Source organism: Labeo rohita, chromosome 18, assembly GCF_022985175.1.
Source record: "Labeo rohita strain BAU-BD-2019 chromosome 18, IGBB_LRoh.1.0, whole genome shotgun sequence".
Lineage (NCBI taxonomy): Eukaryota > Metazoa > Chordata > Actinopteri > Cypriniformes > Cyprinidae > Labeo > Labeo rohita.
In genome coordinates, this window is record NC_066886.1 from 4,079,107 (window position 1) to 4,103,277 (window position 24,171).

The 24,171-nt window shown below is 36.1% G+C and overlaps 1 protein-coding gene and 1 long non-coding RNA gene across 2 annotated transcripts; both read left to right on the plus strand.

Annotated features, from left to right (window-relative positions):
- The first annotated feature begins 6,105 nt into the window (after positions 1–6,105).
- LOC127180627 (uncharacterized) lies at positions 6,106–17,249 on the plus strand. The gene is made up of 13 exons (XM_051134801.1): positions 6,106–6,235; positions 7,462–7,655; positions 7,747–7,887; positions 8,017–8,155; positions 10,089–11,037; positions 11,135–11,276; positions 11,483–11,626; positions 11,725–11,780; positions 13,561–13,739; positions 13,837–14,237; positions 14,345–14,441; positions 15,573–15,756; positions 15,849–17,249. The coding sequence occupies exons 1-13, from the start codon at positions 6,116–6,118 to the stop codon at positions 15,995–15,997; spliced, it is 2,895 nt and encodes a 964-aa protein (XP_050990758.1). The 5' UTR covers positions 6,106–6,115; the 3' UTR covers positions 15,998–17,249.
- A 3,781-nt stretch (positions 17,250–21,030) lies between these two features.
- LOC127180643 (uncharacterized) lies at positions 21,031–23,940 on the plus strand. The gene is made up of 3 exons (XR_007829675.1): positions 21,031–21,668; positions 22,316–22,412; positions 23,874–23,940. It is a non-coding gene; the product is annotated as an uncharacterized LOC127180643 (long non-coding RNA).
- The last annotated feature ends 231 nt before the right edge of the window (positions 23,941–24,171 follow it).

A 24,171-nucleotide genomic window follows, 5' to 3' on the forward strand; every position in this document is an offset into this window, starting at 1 on the left:
GTACTGCTTTACTTTTATACACTATAAGAAATAAATAAATGGCTTTAGTAGAGAATCATATAAAACTAAAAGAATGAGGTTAAGGTGGTTTTATAAGATTGTTCACACACACTTTCCCTCTGATATAAATCACATGGCACTCAAAAATTGCTTTTAATATTCTTAATTAACATTAAAAGATTATTTATGTCTTGTTATTTGAAATAAACTTTAACTGAAATTACATACATACATTGTATATACAGGTGCATCTCAATAAATTAGAATGTCGTGGAAAAGTTTTTTTTTTCCAGTAATTCAACTCAAATTGTGAAACTTGTGTATTAAATAAATTCAATGCACGCAGACTGAAGTAGTTTAAGTCTTTGTTTCTTTTAATTGTGATGATTTTGGCTCACATTTAACCTAAAACCCACCAATTCACTATCTCAACAAATTAGGCGTCAAAGGGGCGTCTTACCTGGGCTAAGGAGAAGAAGAAATGGACTGTTGCCCAGTGGTCCAAAGCCCTCTTTTCAGAAGAGAGTTTTGTATTTCATTTGGAAACCAAGATCCTAGAGTCTGGAGGGTGCAATGTCATCTGCTGGTGTTGGTCCACTGTGTTTTTTGAAAACCAAAGTCACTGCACCCGTTTACCAAGAAATTTTAGAGCACTTCATGCTTTCTTCTGCTGGCCAGCTTTATAAAGATGCTGACTTCATTTTCCAGCAGGATTTGGCACCTGCCCACCAGAAGTTGGTTAAATGACCATGGTGTTGGTGTGCTTGACTGGCCAGCAAACTCACCAGACCTGAACCCCATAGAGAATCTATTGTCAAGAGAAAATGAGAAACAAGAGACCAAAAAAATGCAGATGAACTGAAGGCCACTGTCAAAGAAACCTGGGCTTCCATACCACCTCAGCAGTGCCACAGACTGATCACCTCCATGCCACGACAAATTGAGGCAGTAATTAAAGCAAAATGAGCCCCTATCAAGTATTGAGTACATGTACAGTCAACGAACATACTTTCCAGAAGGCCAACAATTTGCTAAAAATATTTTTTTAATAGTCTTTTGAAGTATTCTAATTTGTTGAGATTAAGTTGAATTGGTGGGTTTTTGTTAAAAGTGAACCAAAATCCTCACAGTTAAAAGAACCAAAGACTTAAACTACTACTTCAGTCTGTGTGCATTGAATTTATTTAATACATGAGTTTCAAAATTTGAGTTGAATTACTGAAATAAATTAACTTTTCCACGACATTCTAATTTATTGAGATGCACCTGTAGACCACAAGAGAAAATAAAAGTTGAATTTAAAAAAGTGCCCAGTTCAAAATTTACATACACTTGATTCTTAATACTGTGTTGTTACCTGAATGATCCATGTAGTGTCTTCTGTAGCTTTTAAAGAGCAGTACTAAATGAAAAAGATATGATATTCAGGTAAAATAAGAAAAATGTACACATCTTCATTCCGTTCAAAAGTTTTTTTCCTTCTGGAGCATCAGTGAGCATTTGAACCTTCTGTAATAGTTGCATATGAGTCCCTCAGTTGTCCTTAGTGTGAAAAGATTGATTTTAAAATCATACAGTCTTTGTAAAGAGTTCAAATACACAAAAATGCTAAAAAAAAAAAAAATTGTGGGACCTGAAGGATTTTTCTGAAGAACAGCAGGCAGTTTAACTGTTCAGGACAAACAAGGGACTCGTAAACAACTATCACTACACCAAAAAAACACAGCTGTGGATGATTCAGGTAATAAAAGTATTAAGAATCAAGTGTATGTAAACTTTTGAACAGGGTCATTTTTATAAATTCAACTATTAATTTCTCTTGTGGACTATTTGTAAATTAATTAAATTAATCTACATGATAATGATCCTCACTCACTAACTTATAAGCAACAAACCTGCTTATAAGCTTAGTGTTGAAAAGTCTAATAATAAAAAGTAATCTCAAAAATGTTCTTTCGTTATGCCACCTACCAGATGATTTATGGGAAAGCAAAACTTCCTGATAGTAAGAATGATGTGGGGAAACATACCTGCAGAAGCTGTAGAGCAGGAAGTGTATGAGTGTAAGTGTAAGATTTCAGAAAAATGACATCCTAAAAATACAGTTTCACTTTTTTTTTTCTTAGAAAAAAAAATTTAATATATATTTTAGTTCATTTATCTTTATTCAGGTGTTTTGAGATATTTTAACCATTGCATTTATGAAAAAAACTGAAAATGCAACCGTACAAACAAGTGATGAAAGCTTACGATCATTAAATGACTTTAATTAGCAACCAACTACAATACATACCCATCAATCATCATTTAGAACTTGAAGATTTACATTTTAAATGACCACGTGGATGGTTTCCATGAATTACTGGGAGTTTCCATAGCCATAATGTTTTTTCTATTGTACAAACTGTATTTTCCATAACCAAAACACAAAACGTTCTTCATTTTTAGATTTTCAAAGCTGTTTTCCTCATAGGGACCAAAAAAATGTCCCCACAAGATGAAAACTGACCGGTGTTATGACTTGCAACCCTGTGGGGACATAATAACATTGGTGATACCAGTACACACACACAAACATTATATGAAATGTGAAATAATATATGTAAAGATAACAGGATAAAAATTACTTTAAAGGAATAGTTCACCCAAAAATTAAAATTCTGTCTTTAATTAGACAGAATGTCATACCAAACCTGTAAGACCTTTGTTCATCTTCGGAACACAAATTTAGATATTTTATATCTTCAGCAACACAACTACCACGTTTAAGGCCCAGAAAGATAGTTAAAATAGTCCATGTGACATCAGTGGTTCAACCTTAATTTTATGAAGCTATGAGAATACTTTTTGTGCGCTAAAAAAACTAAAATAACTTTATTCGATCATTTCTCTCTACGTTTCTGGGTCTGGGAACATTTCAGATGCATTGCTATCTATGTAGGGTCAGAAAGCTCACTGATTTCATCAAAAACATCTTAATTTGTGCTCTGAAGATGAACAAAGGTCTTACGGGTTTGAAACGACATGAGGGTGAGTATTTAATGACAGAACATTTTTGGGTGAACTATCCCTTTAAAGGTTTCTTGCATACCTAAGCATTTGGGTGACAAAACTGTTTTTTTTAAATACATATAAAAGCATCACTCAACATTCTCACGTTTCAATGGTTCATTTAATGTGGCTAGAAGAGAGGTGTGACTACATGACTGTCATTCATCTGTCATTTGGCTGCTTATCTGAAAACAACTGAGGATATCAAAAGCGTTTTTCAGAGAAATGTGAAGTGTGAAAACAATGCTTCATAGGGGGGGGGAAAACAGCAGAACCAACTAATGAGTTGATCTGCCATGAACCCTTAGGCATTTAATCAAGTACTGAAAAAAACAGATTGCATGCACACTGACTACACATAAACAAGTGCTATGTTATACATCAATGTAAACTCCATAAACCATAATGCAAAGCACAAAACAGATTTGTGACAACTTTGCAAATTTATGAAAAACAAAATAATGAAATTAGTAAATTGCATAAGTATTCATACCCTTAACTCAATACTTAGCTGAAGCACCTTTACAGACTCAAGTCTTTTTGGGTATGATCTGACAAGTTTTGCACATCTGCCATTCTTTGCCTCAGCTCTTCACCTTTCAGGCTCTGTCAGCTTGGATGGGGGCTGGCAGAGATTTTCAGGTTTCTCCAGAAACGTTTGATTGGGCTCAAGCTCAGGCTGTGGCTGGGCCACTCGAAGTCATTCACAGAGTTGTCTGTAAGCTGTTCTTGCTGTGTGCTTAGGGTCATTGTCCTGTTGGAAAGTGAACTTTCTGCCAAGTCTGAGGTTCTGAATGCTCTGGACTAGGTTTTCATTAAGGCTATTGCAATACTTGGGTGCACTTAGCTTTTCTTTTACTCCGATGAGTCCTTTAGTCCCTGCTGCTGAAAAACAGCCCCATAGCATGAGGCTCCTACCAGCACACTTTACTTTTGGGATGCTACTGTGCAGGTGATGAGCAGTGCCTGGTTTCCTCTACGCATGATGCTTGGAATTAAGGTTCATCAGACCAGAGAATTTTGTTTCTCCCAATCTTGTTTTGATCCAGATTTCAAGTTGGTTTTCATGTCATGTCTTCACTGAGAAGAGGATTGAGTGGAGTGTTGGTGTAGTGTTGCAGTGATGTTTGTCCTTCTGTAAGTTTCTCCCATCTGCATATATGATCATGAAACCCAACTAGAGTCAACGTCAACTTCTTGGTGACCAGTCTAACCAAGGCCAGTCTATTCTCAATCAATTGCTCAGTTTGACCAAGAGGCCAGCTCTAGGAAGAGTCCTAGTTGTTCCAAACTTCTTCTATTATGGATAATGGAGGCTACATCCTTCTGTGAACCTTAAGTGCAGCAGAATTAAGTTGGCTTGAAAAAGCCAACTTACTGTTCTGCTATACAGTATAAGCTGCTTCTTCTTCCGAGCCAAAACTTAGTATCTCCTCCTAGAGCTTTAAAGCCACAACCACCAAATTCAGGTCAGACCTTCAGACTGGTCTGAAGTTAGTTGCTATATCTTACGCTAATCATACTAACAACTAGGGCTGCATGATAAATCGCATGCGATTGTCACGCACGTTTAGTCAGTAGCCTTTAGACTTTAGTCAATCTGGAGCGGCAACTAATACACAGAGCTGTAAATCACTGACAAGCTACAGAAAAAAAATCACGCTCATAATCGAATGCATTTCAACTTTAGTCTTTTGCTTTTTTTCTGAACTCTTCCCCAGATTTGTGCCTTGACACAATCTTGTCTCCGAGCTCTACGGGCAGTTCTTTTGACCTCAGGGCTTGGTTTTTGCTCTGATATGCATTTTCAACTTTTCATTAAGATGTATGTACATTTCCAAATCATACTCATTCAACTGAATTTGCCACCAGTTAACTCCACTTGAAGTGTCCAGAAAAGGGTATGAATACTTATGCAACGGAATCATTTCAGCTTTTATTTCCAATGAATTTGCAAAGTTGTGTGTGTATTGTTTTACTTTCAGTCAACTATAATAACCTTGATGTGAACTGACTTTGTGATTTTTTTTTTTTTTTTTTTTTTTTTTTGATGTGGAGTGACTCACTTTGCTTAGTAAGAAAAAATACAAACGATTAAAATGTTTAAACGATTCATTTTGGGGTAAACTTTACTGTTAAACAAGCCTTATATTTATCTGTCATTATACACAATATTTGACAGCTAGAATGAAGCATTCAGAATCAAGTATTTCAGAGTGTATAAATAGTGATATTATTTGTGTGGAAATGTAACTAGGTTCAGATCATTTTCCACTGATTTCCTCTTAGACATTTCTTTCATCTGATTTCAGATACTTAGGCTGAACCAAAGGCAAACTTTACCACTACTTCCAAACTATGTTCTACACACAGATTTATTTTTATCTTTAAAAACGCAAAACGTCATACTCCTTTTTAATCCTAATGACTGGATTTATTAATGCAGATGTGGAGATTTAGTTCAAGACCTTAAAAAGTTTTATTCAACCTTTGCAGACTGACATAATCAGCACGGTCCAAATTTCACAAAGATGAGCTGCGGATTAAAAGGCATCACTTACCAGCTGTACGGAAATGTATCTGCTCATCAGGATGTCATATGTTACCAGTAAACATTATTTCTGGCTGAGAACATACATAAAAAAACATTTCAAGACAATGCCACTTTTGAAACAAAACCAGATGAGTCAGCTGCAAGTTTGTGGTTCTGTTCTTTTCCAAACGCAATTAAAATGTTTGTGCAAACTGAAAAAAAATAATAAAATGTGATTATTCCTTCTAAGACATGCAAATTCAAGTCCAACAGACATACATATAGTATAGAATATAAATAATATGTTTATATATATTAACATAAATATATTTTAGTTTTCATCAAAAAACTGGACACACCGTAGTACTGTGTTGTCACAGTACTATGGTGTGTCCAACCTTAAAGCAAACAAATTCCAATCATTCCTTAGCAATGTTCCTTGATCGGGAATCAGGCCATGTCATTTCCTCAATCAGACAATATAAAACAGAAACATGTTGCCAGATGCAGAACGCATCAGCTCTGATCAACATGTCTCTCACCTCTTTGCTCTTGGCCGGGCTTCTGCTGGTCACCACAGCAACAGCCTCACATTTTTACGGAGGCTCAATGACCTTCAACCCAAGAAGGAACTCTGATGGATCATACAAGGTGAGAACTCCAGAATTTTAACTGCATCAGTAGCAGCTGTAGTCCTTGTTGGGTGAATTATAATGCACTGCAAAAGCAATCTGGTTAACATTTCAACATTTATTTGCATTACATTTATGCTTTTGGCATTATGCATTTTTGAGTTCACTCAGAAGTCACTCAGTTAAGTATTAAAGTAGCTTGTTAAAAGTTGAATGAACCATGTTAAGGAATTAAATACTACACATACTACATCTTAACGCTGCAACAAGCTCTGTGACTCAGTGCGCTTTGCAGTCGTTTTTCCTAATTATTGTATGCTGATTTTAGACTATTTTTAATTTTAATTTTTATATTCAGTAAAAGTACATTTTGAACTTTGCCTACACATGTGCTTGATAAACATTCATTTCTACTAAAGTCATGTGTCAACCTCTTCAAGGTACTAGCTATTTGGATTAAACTTAAATATAAATGCAGTTAGTTAAATGCAGTTAACAAAAGTAAAGACTATCACTTAATATCACTACCAGTTTCACTAATTACCATAATGGCGACAAACAAAACACCTCTTTCCAAGTGCATTTTTTCCTTCCTAAGGGCATTTTTTATAATTACTGGGTTGTTTTATTACTTAAAGGGATAGTTCATCCAAAATTAAAATGTTAATTTACTCACCCTCAGGCAATCCAAGATGTAGGTGACTTTCTTTTTCTATAGAACAATAAAGAACATTTTCAGCTGAAATCATGATCCTTGGTGATTCATAAAATGCACTGGCTCCTCTCTCTGAGAATGAAAAAAGCATGTAACCCATTATAATTACTGAAGCGGTCTACACTACAAAATAGTTCTCTACTTACATCATTTGTGCGCTTTGCAGTTTACGATGATAGGATTTGCGAATGCAGATTCAGAATTTTTCTCTGGCGTTCTCCGTGATGACGAATCAAAGCGCCTCTGACTGTACACTGCATTCATAACCTCAACAGAACCGTGTGTGATTTGTTATAATGCTCAGCTCAACACTGAAAAACCATGCATGCAAAGAAAGCTGATGCAACATGACAAATGTGATCTTGATCTAGCATTTTTCTTTATTTTGGTGACATTTTTGCCCCACACCCTCATTAATTTCTGACCCTGCAGTGTAGTATTTTAGAGTATAATTCAAGATGTTTGCACTCCTTGGTGCCAAATTTCCACAGCAAAAAAATATACATACTATAAAACATTTATTATTTCAGGTTGAACTTCGCTACAAGACAACCTACCATTCCTGTTACGGATCTGAGTACTGGCAATGCAACTCTGGAAACTGTGGAAATGATGTCAGCTCTGTGATTGGTAAAGTAGATTCAAGTCCCAATGGCGACAATTGGTGTCAGTCTGAGGGAGTGATGATAAAGAAGGTTTCCAACAACAGCCCATTCCAGCTCCTGTAAGTAAATATATTTAGAAGAACAGAATCATTCACTAAAAATGCAGATGTGAGAAAAATGCAAATATGACATGTCTACATGTTTCAACAGCAAAAACAGTTGCTGCTGGATTTTCAACACAGTCACAAATTCTGGAGTCTGGAGTCTTCTCACTTACATTGACCTTGGAGTGAGATCGGACACCTCAGAGCCCAACCGATCGCCAATATCCACCACTCTACCATTTATCAGGTAAAACAGTTGTTTAAGAAAATTAATGGAAGCAATTTATACGTTTTTAATGATGTGCATTCAACACGATAAAGTCTTACAGTACAGTTCTTCACTGCGTTAATGTTGCTGTGTTGTATTGTGTTACAGAGTTCCTCAGAATTGTCCCAGGAGGTACAATCTTTTAGCTTTTGATCCTGATGGTGACCATGTCAGATGCAGATATGGACTCAGACAAAACCAGGAGTGTGGAATCTGCAACCAACCTGCTGGTTTTACATTGGATCAGGTAAAAAATAAATAAATAAATAAAAAAGATACGTGAATGACTAGCAGGGACATAAAATTTATTTCAGATGTGAATACATGCAATAAACTATTAAATCATTTGAAAAAACATAAGACATGAGTTATGTTGCTTCATAAAACCACAGATTTTGTTGCCTGGTGCTTTATTAATTGACATTGCAAGTTCACAAACTCCTTTGAGCAACTATTTCACCTCTTAATAGCTTGACCTGTTGTCTTATGTCTGGTTTTACACATATACATATTTACCCAATGAACTACACACTTGTGTTTTACTTAATATCCCCCCTGTAGTCAAAAAATGTATCTCTTAAAACTCATCTTTGATCATCAAAATAACATATTTAATGTTTTTCCTTGTGTAAATCATTTTCTCATGCCTTAAACCAGCTTTCATGGCACTCTACACCCATTGCCTCATTTATTATACACGGATCTATGAATACGCAAATTAGCCCCGCCTCCACTCAGTCACACCAGCCAGAGCCTCCCGATCCACTAAAGCCCCGTTCACACTACAAGCGACACGCAGCAACAAAGCGACGCGATCCCATTCATTTCAAAGGAGAGCTGGCGATTTCCGGCGACAAGCGCGACATCGAGCTACAGCGACCGTTGGCGAGCGGATGGGGCGTGTCCAGCGACGCGACAAAGTTCAGAATCCTGCGACAGAAGTCGCTGCTAGTGTGAACGGGCCCCGTTCACACTAGCAGCGACTTCTGTCGCTGCATATCGCCAGAGGCTGGCGACAAGGTTGCTAGTGGGCGTTCTCACTACTGGTTGCCTTGACAGCGAATTGGCTGTCGCTCCCGAAAGTCGCTCTTCATTTGCATAAAGTTGAGGGATTCTGAACTTTGTCGCGTCGCTGGACATGCCCCATCCAGTCGCCAACGGTCGCTGTAGCTCGATGTCGCGCTTGTCGCCGGAAATCGCCAGCTCTCCATTGAAATGAATGGGATCGCGTCGCTTTGTCACTGCGTGTCGCTTGTAGTGCGAACGGGGCTTGAATAGTAAACGTGATATAATGGCGATACACGAATAATGACTGATAAAACTATGTTTTTACTAGCGGACAACTACAGTGGATACTGTAACATTCGTTAAAGTTACTTACTTGATGATGTTGTGTCCTCAAAACGCCTTGAAGGCTCGAATAGCCTAACATTAGCCTAACATTAGTTTGTGATTCCAATTCACATCGGTGAGTTTATGCATGTGAATTGCATATGCCAGTGCGAGAGAGGTGGGTCTGACTCCGGGCTACTTTTACACTGTTGCCGCAGGTTATTATTCAAGTTAGCGGCTAGTGGTTTTGCTTTATTTAATTTTTTTTTTTGTGCTGGTAATCCTATGGACAGCAAAGGCTAGAAGGGATACAGCTCTGGCTACTGGGCATGCGCACATCAATCTAACGTTATTTTTGTCACACTGTACAACAATAATACTGTTTTTGTATTATAGTAAGGGCTAAGTTTAGGGTTGGGGTAACGTTAGGTGTGCACATTAATAGCGGAAGTCGTCATAGTTGGGTAAAATTCGAGAGCAGTGAATGAGAGAGTACCACAAATTAATTTTGTGCATTCATATTTGCTAAAATAGCAAAAGAAGAACTTCACGATACTGTTTTCAAGACTTTCAATAAAAGGAAAAAAAATTTAAAGAGACTGATAACTGCAATCAGAAGAGAGAACATATGATGTATCTAATGATAGGAATCTATCCATTGACGTGATTGGTTGTTAAAGAACAGCAAAAAAAAAAGGCTGTTTCTGGGACAGCCATTGGAAAACTACAGTTTTAAAGAGAAAATACTCTGCAAAGGTGTAAAACATAAAAATAACTTGATTTTCACTACAGGGGGACTTAAATATTTCAATTTTCATTCACACTTTTTTTTTTTCTTCAAAATGTAGCATAACTGCTCTCTGTCATATTCGCATACAAGTGTCCGGGGAGTTTATTCATTTGAGCTGGTGCTGGAGGATTTCCCCATTCGCAAGATTACTCTGTCCTACACCAACCAACCTTCAAAAGTAATATCTCCACTCAGTTTCATCAGAAACCGACGTGCTGCTCTTAATTATGGAACTACTACTATACTACATACAACAGACGAATTAACAACCACAACTACATTTGAGACAACTCAGACGCTAGCTGAGACAACCACCATGACTACATCTGATCCAACAACAACTGACACAACAACTGATGCAACTACAACAACTGAGTCAACAACTGAAACAACAACAACTGAGCCAACGACAACCGAGATAACGACACCTGAGACAACAACTGAGACAACGACACCTGAGACGACAACTGTGACGACGACACCTGAGACAACGACACCTGAGACGACACCTGAGACAACGACAACTGAGACAACGACTCCTGAGACGACGACACCTGAGACAACAACACCTGAGACAACAACTGAGACGACGACACCTGAGACAACGACACCTGAGACAACGACACCTGAGACGACAACTGAGACAACGACACCTGAGACAACGACACCTGAGACGACAACTGAGACAACGACACCTGAGACAACGACAACTGAGACAACGACACCTGAGACGACAACTGAGACGACGACACCTGAAACAACGACACCTGAGACGACAGCTGAGACAACGACACCTGAGACAACGACAACTGAGATAACAACAACTGAGACGACACTTGAGCCAACGACAACTGAGGAAACGACAACTGAGACAAGCACCATGACAACCACAATAGCCACTACTACAAAAACAACAACCACATTTCCAATAACAACCACTGCAGCATCAACAACTACAACGACTTCTGTGCAACTGAGCAAAATACCTCTTCAGTTTTCACTTCAAGGTAAGCTTGGAAGTTTAGTTTAAAACAGGCTTCAAAATGAACTACTTCAAAATGAACTTACTATGTTTGCTTAAAATATACTGTGCATACATTTCAGTCGATGGTCAAGCACCATCTTGCACTGAGGGTGAATATCTACCACGGTTCCTCCACCCAACTCCACATCATGGAGAACAGCTGCAGGCTCGTGTGAATCAAGAGCTGGAGATCAGAGTGAAAGCTTATGCATCTTTTTCAAAGTATTAAGAAAAAGTTTTTTTATTTGAGAAAAATACTTGAATTAAAAAGTTAGATTTTAACTAAATTGAATTTGGAATGGCATACTATTTTAATTACTCTTGGCAGATATAAAACTATGGCAGATAGAATATGTTGTTTTTGTTGAATTGTGAAGATATTTTACTTAAGTTTCTCAAGTTTTGTTGTTGTGTTTTTTGTCATCTAGAATCATTGATGTCATCATTAGTGGTCCTCTGAACAGCACAAAGTACAAAACCACTACTGGGGAATATGTGATTAACTGGACACCAATTGCAGAGAACTTAGGCCAACACTTTCCATTTTGCTTCATCGCAGAAGGACAACATGGGTATGTTTACTACGTAAATGTACTTTTTTATTTTTTAACAACTATTTAACAACTATACTCACATTATGATTACTGATGAAAACCTTCTCTATTTTAAGATCTAATATTTACCACTCTGAGATGAGGTGCGTTGTTGTACAAGTGAATCCTAAAGGTGGGTAAATCTGTTTAATTCCTTTTTATGATAATGAACACTCCAATGATAATGGCTAGGGCTGGGTAAAAAAATATAGATTTTTCAATTTTAATCGATTTTCATTTTTACAAAATTATATTGATTCTTAAATCCCAAAAATAATTCAGTCTAGCCTGTTTTCAGTTAACAAGCAGAATATCGTAGCGCACCTCCCATTCAAGATATTGCAATAAGCTTTGTGTTTTGTTACTTTTTATATGAAACAAAGTCTCAGATTTTAAATTCTGTCCATTTTATTACAATATACAAATGATATGTGCAGTTATGGCGCTGTTTAATGTGGAGTGACAGGTCAATGTTACGCCTCAGTTCAAGACTAGTTTCAGCATGGAATAAACTTGAATAATCATCCGAAGCAGGGTTGCCAGGTTTTCATAACAAAACCCACCCAATTGCTACTCAAATCTAGCCCAATTGAGTTTCAAGGGGGGTCAAAAATCTTGTTCCGGGGGATAAAATAAATGTTTTTTTGTTGGGGTTCCCCTGGTAAATTCGCATTTCAGGAGCTAAATATGATGTTACTGGGGTCGCTTCAACCGGCGGACATCAAAAACTACCCATGCCAACAGTGTACAAGTAGCCCAATTCCACACGAAAACCATGGACTTGGCAACACTGATCTGAAGATATGTTAAAAGAAAGAGTACAACTTATCGAAATCCATATCCTGTCTCATGTAATTGCTCAATCAGTGTTTCAACAGCAGAAAGATGTCAATATGACATCTTGTAAACAATATGTCACGTAACATCACATTTACCTCCAAAAAAAAAAACATTCGGTGACCATAAACTCATTTGTCAGCTAGAAAAAATTAACTCTAAAGAGGAGCCTTTTGCTATTTTGCAGCATTAGTTGAGATTTTTTTCCTTTAAATCAAATCGAATCACAATCTTGTGAATCAAAATCTAATCAAATCGTGAAATTTGTGTAAAAACTCAGCCCTAATAATGCCATTTCATAGTGAAATGAAATACATTAAATAAAAATACATTATGACTATGTTGTTATCTCAAATGTAAATGTAAAAATGGACATTTTGTGGCTTTTATCTAATATCTGTCATCTTTAGAATCATCTATATGTGACCCTGGACCACAAAACCAGTCTTATGTTGCATGGGTATATTTGTAGCAATAGCCAAAAATACACTGAATGGGTCAAATTTATCGATTTTTATTTTATGCCAAAAATTATTAGGATATTAAGTAAAAATCATGTTCCATGAAGATATTTTGTAAATATCCTACTGTAAATGTATCAAAACATAATTTTTGATTAGTAATATGCATTGCTATGAACTTCATTTGGACAATTTTAAAGGTGATTTTCTCAATATTTTGATTTTTTTGTACCCTCAGATTCCAAATTTTCAAATAGTTGTATCTCAGGCCAAATATTGTCCTATGCCAACAAACCATATATCAATGGAAATCTTAATTATTCAGCTTTCATATGATGTATAAATCTCAATTTCTAAACATTTACACTTATGACTGGTTTTGTGGACCTGGGTCACATATTCTAGTGTGCACCTAAAAGTTGACAATATTAACCTTTAGCAAATATACACATTTACAATGTACAATATTTATCTACCGGGAAACCAAGCCTCAAGTATTAATGACTCATCTTGCACAAGACATTTATGTTCTGCCATTTAAAGAAAGTGTTAAAATACCCTGTTCAGAAGAAATATGTACATTTGCGTGACTGTGATTACTGATGTTATTTCCAGGACCCAAGGCAAATGTAACCTGCACTCAAAACTCAATGTCAGTAACAATTGAGAGATCCTCCATCAAAAACCTCCATGGTGACCATTTGAGACTGATAAATCAATCTTGCCAAGTTTACACCAACAATACCCACTTGTTCACCACCACACGCCTGAACGACTGTGGCACTCAGATTGAGGTGAGCAGTTTTATAGTCAACATTTACAAACAAAATTAACAATCAGATCTTGTAAATTCCAGAGCTAAACTATTTCACATCTTCTGTTTCTTTATAGGAGAACAATAACGAACTCATCTTCAAGAATAAAATCATTACATATGATGATCCCAGAAACATTATAACCAGAAAGGATCAGCTGGAAATTGAAATTCTGTGCAAGTACCAGAAAAGGACCAACGTTTCTATTGAGTTTGAAGCTCACAGACCACCAGTCACCATCTCAGAAAGGGGTTTTGGCACATTCAACTATCAGTTCGAGTTTTATGCTTCTCAAAATTTCCAGAATATGAGGGCTCCAGAATCTTACCCACTTGAGTACAATGTGGGCGACAAGATCTACATGAAGATCGAGCCCGTCACTCCAGTCCCAAACACTGAGATCTTCCTCGAGTCGTGTGTGGCTACACCTTACGATAATCCCAGTTACCCAATCTCCTATCCCATCATCAAGAATGGGTGAGATTCTACAAAAACTATTGATCATTTACACTTTCTACCCATGCTAATGTTACACTGATTAATCAGTTTGTCACAAATTATTCATGTGCTTTTTCTTATTTCAGATGCATCATGGATGAAACGGTTCTGTTTCACTCAAGCCACAAACCATATGTCGAGTTTGAAATGGAGGCCTTCAGATTCATTCAGTTCCATGACCAGGTTAGAGTGGCACTTAATCCGCACACACACAACACATAAACTACAATTTGGGATCAGGTTTTTAAAAAACGTCTCTTATAAATGCTCATTAAGGCTGAATTCATGTGATTAAAAATACAGTAAAAAGAGGAAATAATATTACAATTTAAAATAACAGTTTTTTCTATTTGAAATAGAAATATTTACTCTCACTTTTGATCAATATAAAGTGTCTTTACCAAATAAAAATATCAATTATCTAAAAAGAAATTACTGACCCCACATTTTTGTTTGTTTGATTGATGGACTGATCAAAGATCTGGGCATACAAGCGCAGGGGTTTGGAAGGCACTGAATAAAAATAAAAATCTTACAATTCTTTTACTTAGAATTGTCTGATACAAACTTGCAGTTGCAACTTATAAAGTCAGAATTGCATGATATAAACTGCAAATGCAATTGCAAGTTAGAAAGTCCGAATTGTGTGACAAACTCGTACTTGTGAGTTATAAAAAAGCAGAATTGCGATAAAATCAGAACTCGCAATTCTGACTGGCGGAAACTGGCTTCCAAACAAGGGTGGTGCATTAGTAAGAACAGAAATTTTAAATAGATGATACATTTTATTTTAGTATGTGAATGGAACTATTTACAACAACTGTTTGTTGTCATTGTCACTATCATTAACTACTCACACTCATGTCGTTCCAAACCCGTACGATCTTTGTTTATTGTTGGAAAACAAATTAAGATATGCAATCTGAGAGCCGACCCTGCATGAACAGCAATGCAAGTACCATGTTCAAGGCCCAGAAAGGTAGTAAGGACATTGTTAAAATAGTCCATGTGACATCAGTGGTTCAACTCAATTTTATGAAGCTACAAGAATACTTTCTGTGCGCAAAGAAAACAAAAATACTTTATTCAGTTTCTTCTCTTGAATGTCAGTCTTCGATGCGCATAGTAGGCTCATGAATGCGTGTCGAAGACTGACAAAGATAAGAAGAAATTGTTGAATGAAGTTGTTATACTTGTTGTCTTTGCGCACAAAAAGTATTCTTGTAGCTTTATTACAGTTGAAGCAAAAATGACAGAATTTTATGACAGAATGCAGAGCATCTACAAGTAAAATCTTGCATCTTCCCTCACTAGGTGTTCATCAGCTGCTCAATAATCATATGCCAGGCGAACAATCCCAACACCCGCTGCTCTCAGGGCTGCAGTAAAAGCACAGTCGCTCCACCAGTCCACCACCATCGCAAAAGAGAGGCTCCCATCCAGACCGGCAGTCACTTCATCTCCCAGGGGCCCCTGCGGCTGAAGAGGAGCGCATCACGTAAGACGTCTCAAGTACATACAGCTTGTGTAACAGATGATTGTATACAAAGCAAATTGTGTTAACCATTGCAACCTTTGCTCACATTTCAGAGGTCACCGTAAGCCCGGGTCTGAATCTAAACCTCCTTGTCGTCGCTGTGTGTCTCGTGGCAGCAGTAGCCATGGTGTGCGGAGTGATCTTCTACAGAGCCAGAGAGCAAAGGATCAAATACAAACCCGTGCCGTCAAACGAGTTTTAATCACGTCAGATCTGTTTTGTTATTTTTTGAAGCATAATGCTCTATTTTTCCTGTCAAAACAGAATTAGCAAGTTTGTGTGCACTGGAGAGTGTGTTTTTCTTTCTTCTGTAATGATGTTCAGTAAAATAATGTGAGTTTAAAACAGTTTGGGAATATGTAAGCAGTCACCCTTTACTTTGGGAACCATTTCTCATTATTAACTATGACTTTTGCCTCACGAAACTCCGAATTTGTCAATAAGCATGCTTATAAACAATAAGCCTGAACCACTATCATTTATGTTTTTAAACTTTGATAAGTTTGATTCATGCTCAATCAGATTTAAATGAATCAGTTCAAACTGTCTGTTTCAGTCAACCATTTACAACCAATTGAACTCAGTTAATTTGTGAAAAAAAAATACTAAAAACTGCACAGAAGTCTCTTTTTTCCCCATATATTCAAATGTTTTTGCAATTTTATATGTTGGCAAATCTGTTTTAATTGTATGTATTATGTTGGTGTATGTTGGTAATTCTTCATGAAAACATGCCTTGATTGAAGTGCATGACTGACAATCATCTGAAATACAATGAAGAGAAAACTCCCTTCTGTCATGAACCCTTAAGCATTTAATAAACCCTGAATAAACCAGAGAAACTTAATACAAAAGTCATTATATTTAGCCATCATTATACAAAAATATTTGACAGCTAGAAATGGGCAAACTGAACAATCACAATCAAGTATTTCAGAGATCATAAATAATGATTTTTTTTTTTTTTTTTTTGGACTTTTTAATCTTGATGGCTGGATTTCCTAATAAAAATATGGAGATTTAGTTTAAGATCTGAAAGTTTTACATGCTAATGACTGGCATTTTGAGCACAGTCCAAAATTGCATGAACATGAGCTGCAGATCAATTAACAGGAAGTTCAGCATCAGTTAGTAGTAGCACAGGAATTCATTTGCTCTTCTAGCTCAACTTGTATGGTTTCATTGTAGTGTCTCTTTAATTTTTCCCAGAAAGCCTTTTTTCTGAGTCGGACCTGATTTGATTTTCTGAGAACGAAATGAAAAATAACTTCAAAGACAACACCTCTTTAATAAAACAAAATCAAATGAGTCAGGCGGAGTTTTGTGGTTGAATTTTCTTTCATACATGCAATGTCCAAATAATAAAAATAAAATGTGCTTATTCCTTGTAGCATGCATATAATTGTATATTAACATATTTCACTTGTATATGTTTGTATATGCTATATAAAATATTTCAGTCTTAATAAAAATATCTTGAAGACATGAAAAGAAAATGTAAATACCTTTCATTCTTTAGCAGTAATTAAAACTAAGATGACTATTCTGTTTTTTCCTTTTCTGGAACTCAGATAACTGTCATTTCCTCCATTCAGGTACATTAAGACAAAAACCTGTTGCCAGATGGAGAACACATCAGCTCTGATCAACATGTCTCTCACCTCTCTGCTCTTGGCCGGGCTTCTGCTGGTCACCACAGCAACAGCCTCACACTTCTATGGAGGCTCAATGACCTTCAACCCCAGAAGGAACTCTGATGGATCATACAAGGTAAAAACTCCAGAATTTTAACGCTGGAAGCCAAAGTCATTGTTGGGGTGAATTATGAGGCACTGTAAATCAAATTAACATGCATCTATTTATTTGCATTTCACATTTATGCATTTCACATTATGTATATTTTTTAGTTTACTTAGTTATTGTAACCTCAACCAGTTAGACTGGTTGTTAACTCAAAATATACACTCTCAGAAAAGGTACAAAAGATGTCAGTGGTGCAGTACCTTTTCAAAAGGTACAAACAAGTGCATTGGTTGAAGACTGTGTGTCTATCAACACAATATTTGTCTTTTTGTCTGTATGCTTCATATAGAGAGCTAAAAATAGGCATAGGCACGCTTTCTCTTTCCATTTGCTCTGTTTTGTCAAATACCGTACTTTATGGATGAAAATTTGTTAATTCCTAAAGTTAACTTTTTTTTAAATCAGCTATTTCGGACTACTGTCTTGAATTGGCTACTCTGCCCATGTATTAAATGTGCATCCTTGAAAGTATTTTACATACTGAAAGCTAGTCACAAAACACAACTTTTTTAAACACATAAATAATTAAAAAAAAACCTAAACAGAGCTAAAGCATGTATTAATATGTACTCATATGTACATCAGCATACAGTAATTCGATTTTTTTTAAGTGCTAGGGATTATGGGTATTGCAGAATTCCACATTTTTCCAAAGAACTCAAGTTTTAAGGTTCTTTTGCAAAAATGCATGTCAAAAAATAGTCAATATACCAATTGCATGTATAACACACACTCAACAGTGTGTCAGTTCCATCTTTACCACCAAAGTAGTATAATTCAAAACTGTTTGCACTTCTTAGTAAATTCTGATAGCAATTAAGAACTTATTTTAGTCATATTATGTACCACTGATCATTTTAGGTGGAGCTTCGCTTCAAGACAACCTACCATTACTGTTATGATTATGACTACTGGCCGTGCAGCTCTGGAGACTGTGGAAATGATGTCAGTACTGTGACTGGTCTGTAGATTCGAGTCCCAATGGTGATAACTGGTGTCAGTCTGAGGGAGTGATAATAAAGAGGGTTCCAACAGCCCATTCCAGCTCCTGTAAGTAAACAGAAGAGCAGAACTCATTCAATCATTCCAAAATACAGATCTGAACAAAATGTAAAAATGAAATGTCTACATGCTTAAACAGCAAAAGTGGTTGTTGCTGGATCCACAACACAGTCACGAATTCTGGAGACTGGAGTCTTCTTACTTACATTGACCTCGGAGTGAGATCGGACACCTCAGACCCAACCGATCTCCAATAACCACCACGCTACCATTTGTTAGGTAAAAAATAATGGAAGCTTATAGTGTCTGTTTATCTCTTTTATAACCATGATGTGCATCCAACATGATAAAGTCATGCAGTTCTACACAACATTCACATTGCCGTGTTGTTTTGTGTTAGAGTTCCTCAGAACTGTCCCAGGAGGTACAATCTTTTAGCCTTTGATCCTGATGGTGACCATGTCAGATGCAGATTTGGACTCAGACAAAACCAGGAGTGTGGAATCTGCAACCAACCTGCTGGTTTTTCACTGAATCAGGTGAAGAAAATAAGGCATGATCAGAAGTGAGGAGGGTAGTATGCTTGGTCCTCGTTACAAACACCTTTGACAAAACAACTGTTTTATCTCCTAATATCTCCTAATAGTCGTGTTTAATGTCTAGGTTTACACATTTAAACAATCACTAAACAATTCTATGCCCATGACTGAAGCTTAACATTAAAATACATTCTACAGCATATGATGTAAGAAAATAGTATGCCATTGATCGTAAGTATTTTACTTTCATTCATACTGTTTTGTTTTCTTCGAAATGCAGCGTAACTGCTCTCTGTCATATTCACACACATTGGTCCCTGGAGTTTATTCATTTGAGCTGGTGCTGGAGGACTTCCCCATTCAAAGGATTACTCTGACCTACATCAACCTACCTTCAAAGGAAAGATCTCCAGACATTTTCATCAGAAACCGACGTGCTGTTCATAATAACGCAAACACAAATATACCACCTCAAGTGCACTCCCTTGCAACCCAATCAACAACCTCCACAACACATTTAACAACTCGTACAACAACACCTACAACAACTCGTACAACAACACCTGGAACAAGTACAACAACCACTAAAACACAGTCAACAACTCGTACAACAACACCAGCAACAACAAGAAGTACAACAACCACGACAACACAGACATCAACAACCACAATGACCACACCAACTACAACCTCAACAACACTGTCTACAACCATAACGACAACCACAACAACACCTACGACAACCACAATGACATCGACGACAACCACTACAACACCTACAACAACCACTACATCACCAACAACAACCACAACACCTACAACAATCACTATGTTACCAACAACTACTACAATAACCACTACAACACCAACAACAACCACAACACCTACAACAACTACTACAATAACCACTACATCACCAACAACAACCACAACACCAACAACATCCACAACACCTACAACAACTACTACAATAACCACTACATCACCAACAACAACCACAACACCTACAACAACCACTATTTTACCAACAACCACTACAACACCAACAACAACCACAACACCTACAACAACCACTATGTTACCAACAACTACTACAATAACCACTATATCACCAACAACAACCATTACATCACCGGCAACCACAACAACCCCTACGACAACCACAACATGACAACCACTATGTTACCAACAACTATCACAATAACCACTACATCACCAACAACATCCACAACACCTACAACAACCACTATTTTACCAACAACCACTACATCACCAACAACAACCATAACATCACCGGCAACCACAATTTATGTTACCAACAACTACTACAATAACCACTACATCACCAACAACAACCACAACACCTACAACAACCACCATTTTACCAACAACCACTACAACACCAACAACCACAACACCTACAACAACTACTACAATAACCACTATATCACCAACAACAACCACAACACCTACAACAACCACTATGTTACCGACAACTACTACAATAACCACTACATCACCAACAACAACCATTACATCACCGGCAACCACAACAGCACCTAGGACAACCATATGACAATATATGTAACCTATATCACAAGTGCTACGGAAATGTAATATATGTTAAATATAGGGCTACTCTCATATATGTTAAATATATTATTATCACATATATCCATTTTCTGGATATATGTAGATATATGTTTATAACATATATGAATTTCCCATAGTACAATTTGTATATAAACATATATTGAAAGTATATATATGTTTAACTTTTATATGGTATTGTATGTTATGACCATATATGTTTACAATATATATCAAAATTATATATTGTATTATAAGTTATGACCATATATGTTAACAATATATATCAAAATTATATATTGTATTATATGTTATGACCATATATGTTAACAATATATATCAAAATTATATATGGTACTCTATGTTTTGACCATTTGTTACCAATGTATATACTGAATTTATGCAAGTTTATTAACCATATATGCCTAAAAGATACTGCTTATTGTAAATCATATAACACAATTCATTGCTTAACTTTATTAATTGTTTCAATTTAGTTTTCTGGGGGAAAAAGTAGAGATGAATATATAACCTGTTCAAAAAATGCCAATGTACTAAAAGTTACTTGTAGGAATGTATTATAGAGTTATTGAGGGGGGGGAAACACTTCATGTAACTGTTTGTCCATATGTGCTCTCATCATCAATGAACTAAAATGCATTTTATTAAAATACATGAGCGATTGTATGTGAACGTCACAATAGCGCTTTTGCGCATGCGCCAAAATTCAAACACACCCGCGCTAACGGCAGAGTCTGAGCAATGGCTGCGGCTAAACAAACAGTCATCTGCAGTAAGATGTTTTTCTTAGTGGAAGGATAACAAATGTGCCAGTACCTTCACATAATAAACGACAATGATTTTATAGACGGGCACGAAGACAGACCGACATCACTGAGTGGAGTGGATGAAACGCCTTTGAATGTGGCAGCGGTGCAGGTAATTTACACTAATTTACTCAACGCTTTATTCCTACACTAATATTACATAGAAACTAAGTGTTATATGATTGTTTTGGTCTGCAAGAGCCTCTGTCTCTATATAGATCAGCTAATGTTTTAAATATTCCCTGTCATTGTTGTATATATGATGTTATGATTACAGCTGCATTGATGTGTTTTGCAATTTGCTCGCGTTAAAGTTAATTTTAGCTTTTGGGTAACAGGTTAATCTGTATGGAGATACTGTGAGCTCATTGTTTTCACTTGATAAGCAATGCCACGTTTGGAAATTATTTAAAGCTGTCTGACAAAAATAATGGATGAAAATTATAATGTTTATCTCTGAGATGTAGTCTAGACTAGAACTATAAAACTGCACGAAATGGAATTATTTAAATACAAGCACCTTGAATTCATATAGTAAATGACAGTACTTGGTTATATTGCACCAAGTGCATTGACATGTCCGTGACATGCCTAGAGTGGGTGCGTAAGCACATGTATGTGCATATTGCATAAAGGTACAGTAAGTTACACTAAAGGATGTGATTGTGGGGTTTTAAACATATGGTTAATCTATCGTAGTAAATTTTGTTCATATCATTGCTGATAATTGTGCTATTCTTGTTTGTGTCCCATGACAAGGTAATGAGTCCCGACATTCTCAGAAAATAGAAATGGAGGCCGAACCTGCAGATGTGGATGGCAGTGATGTGAATGATGGAGCATCTACACAGAAAAGGTTAAATATTTTATTGAAACCAAAACTAGCATCTGCAATATACATGTAAACAAATCAAATCAACAAAATATTTTAGTTAAAAATGTGTCTCCATGTACTATTTAATACAATTCTAGTGCATTTAATCTATTAAATAACAGTGGAGTGAGTGAGTTTTGGGATATGGTTAGATTAAACTTATTTTAGTGAATGAAGTACCACATTTCAGCTCTAATTTTGTTAGGGTGGGTACACAAAATATTATTTTATCCTTGCTTCTAGAAAATCCTTAATCTGTCTGCTTTCTAACAGCTTCATGTGGCCGTAACGTGGCTTTAAGCACTATAGATTATTAAAGTTTCACTTTGACTGTGACAAAGGCAGTAAATGTGGTGTTTATATGGAATAATTGTAATATTTATGGTACAAATACAGAGAGAGTCCCCATATCAGTAGGAAAGCGATCAAATGAGCATCTTCCATCCGAAGACTTGTGTTGCATGCGGGAAACTATTAATTGGTTATTCTACAATTAATTGTACATAAATTATATACTAATTGGAAAATACTGTAAATTGATAAACTGTTCAGCGTGATGACGTTTAATGCCTCCGACAGGGCCTGTAGTCCCATTTAGCAGCATGTTAGCAACCACCTTTTTTAAGAAACATAACAGTTTAAAAAAAAAAAATAAATAAATAAAAATCAAGAGTGGGGTTTAACTGGTGTGTTTTATGTCATAGAATAAAACGTGAAAATATTATGAGTTTGTGTAAACCGCAGACCTTATTTTAGGGGATTTAATCAAAATTGTCATTCAAAAACCCATGTCATAGTTCCACCCCTCTATTTCTTTTCTCCAGGCCACATTCTCGATGCACATATTAGGTATTATGAATGTAAACACTTTATTTCATTGATGCTAAATAGCAAATTAAATTGTAACCTGTGAACTCTGTCATTGAGCATTTGGGTTACTATAGTTTAGTTCTTCATGTATATAGAGACATATAATTTGAATGGGCATGCAGGCTGTGCTCTGTCGTTGTTCTGCCATGTCCTTGTGGTATCTGGGAATATTTTACAACTACAATTTATAATTATTACATAAATAATGAGTATTCTGCAGTTTTAAAATAATCTTTAACTTTACCAACCATGTTTAATACTCAGTATATTTGTCATCTTATAGTAGTTAATCACTTTAAGATACAGGCACAGTTCTAACTAAAAACCTAAATTAAACTTTGGTACAATGTTGGATTGCAAGATTTAAGCAGGTTTTATATTTTAATATCATGTTGACTAAAATCAAGTTTAGTTTACTGTACCACCCAACACTACCAAAGCTAAAAAGTTGCTTTTGAATGTGGTGCATTTCCTGAAATCATATATGGTGCAGAAAATTTATTGTAATTATCTTATAAAAACCTAACTTTTACTTTTTTTTTTTTTTTTTTTTTTTTTTTTTTTTTTTTACAGATGCTGGAATCCAGAAATTTCTTCACCTGGGGCCTACTGGGGATGGCAATAAACAAAAAACTAACCAGCTGTGGGAATACAAACCTGTAGACCTTTAGCTGAACCACTACAATTGATGTTCTGTTTCTTATGCCTGTTCAGTGTTTTGATCAGTTATATATGTAATTGTTTCTTTTTTGTCCTGTTTGATTGTGCAGGTCAGTAACTTTTTTTTTTCTATTTAAATAAATTCTGTTTAAATAAAGATGCTTCTTTGTGTAACTTTCTGTACCATTTAACATTTAAGGCTAAAGGTGTG

Coding starts and splice junctions, on each gene's coding strand:
- LOC127180627 (XM_051134801.1), top strand. CDS start 6,116: ATGTCTCTCACCTCTTTGCTCTTGGCCGGGCTTCTGCTGGTCACCACA. Junction 13,740..13,836: donor ACTGTGGCACTCAGATTGAG/GTGAGCAGTTTT, acceptor GTTTCTTTATAG/GAGAACAATAACGAACTCAT. Junction 15,757..15,848: donor GCTGAAGAGGAGCGCATCAC/GTAAGACGTCTC, acceptor CTCACATTTCAG/AGGTCACCGTAAGCCCGGGT.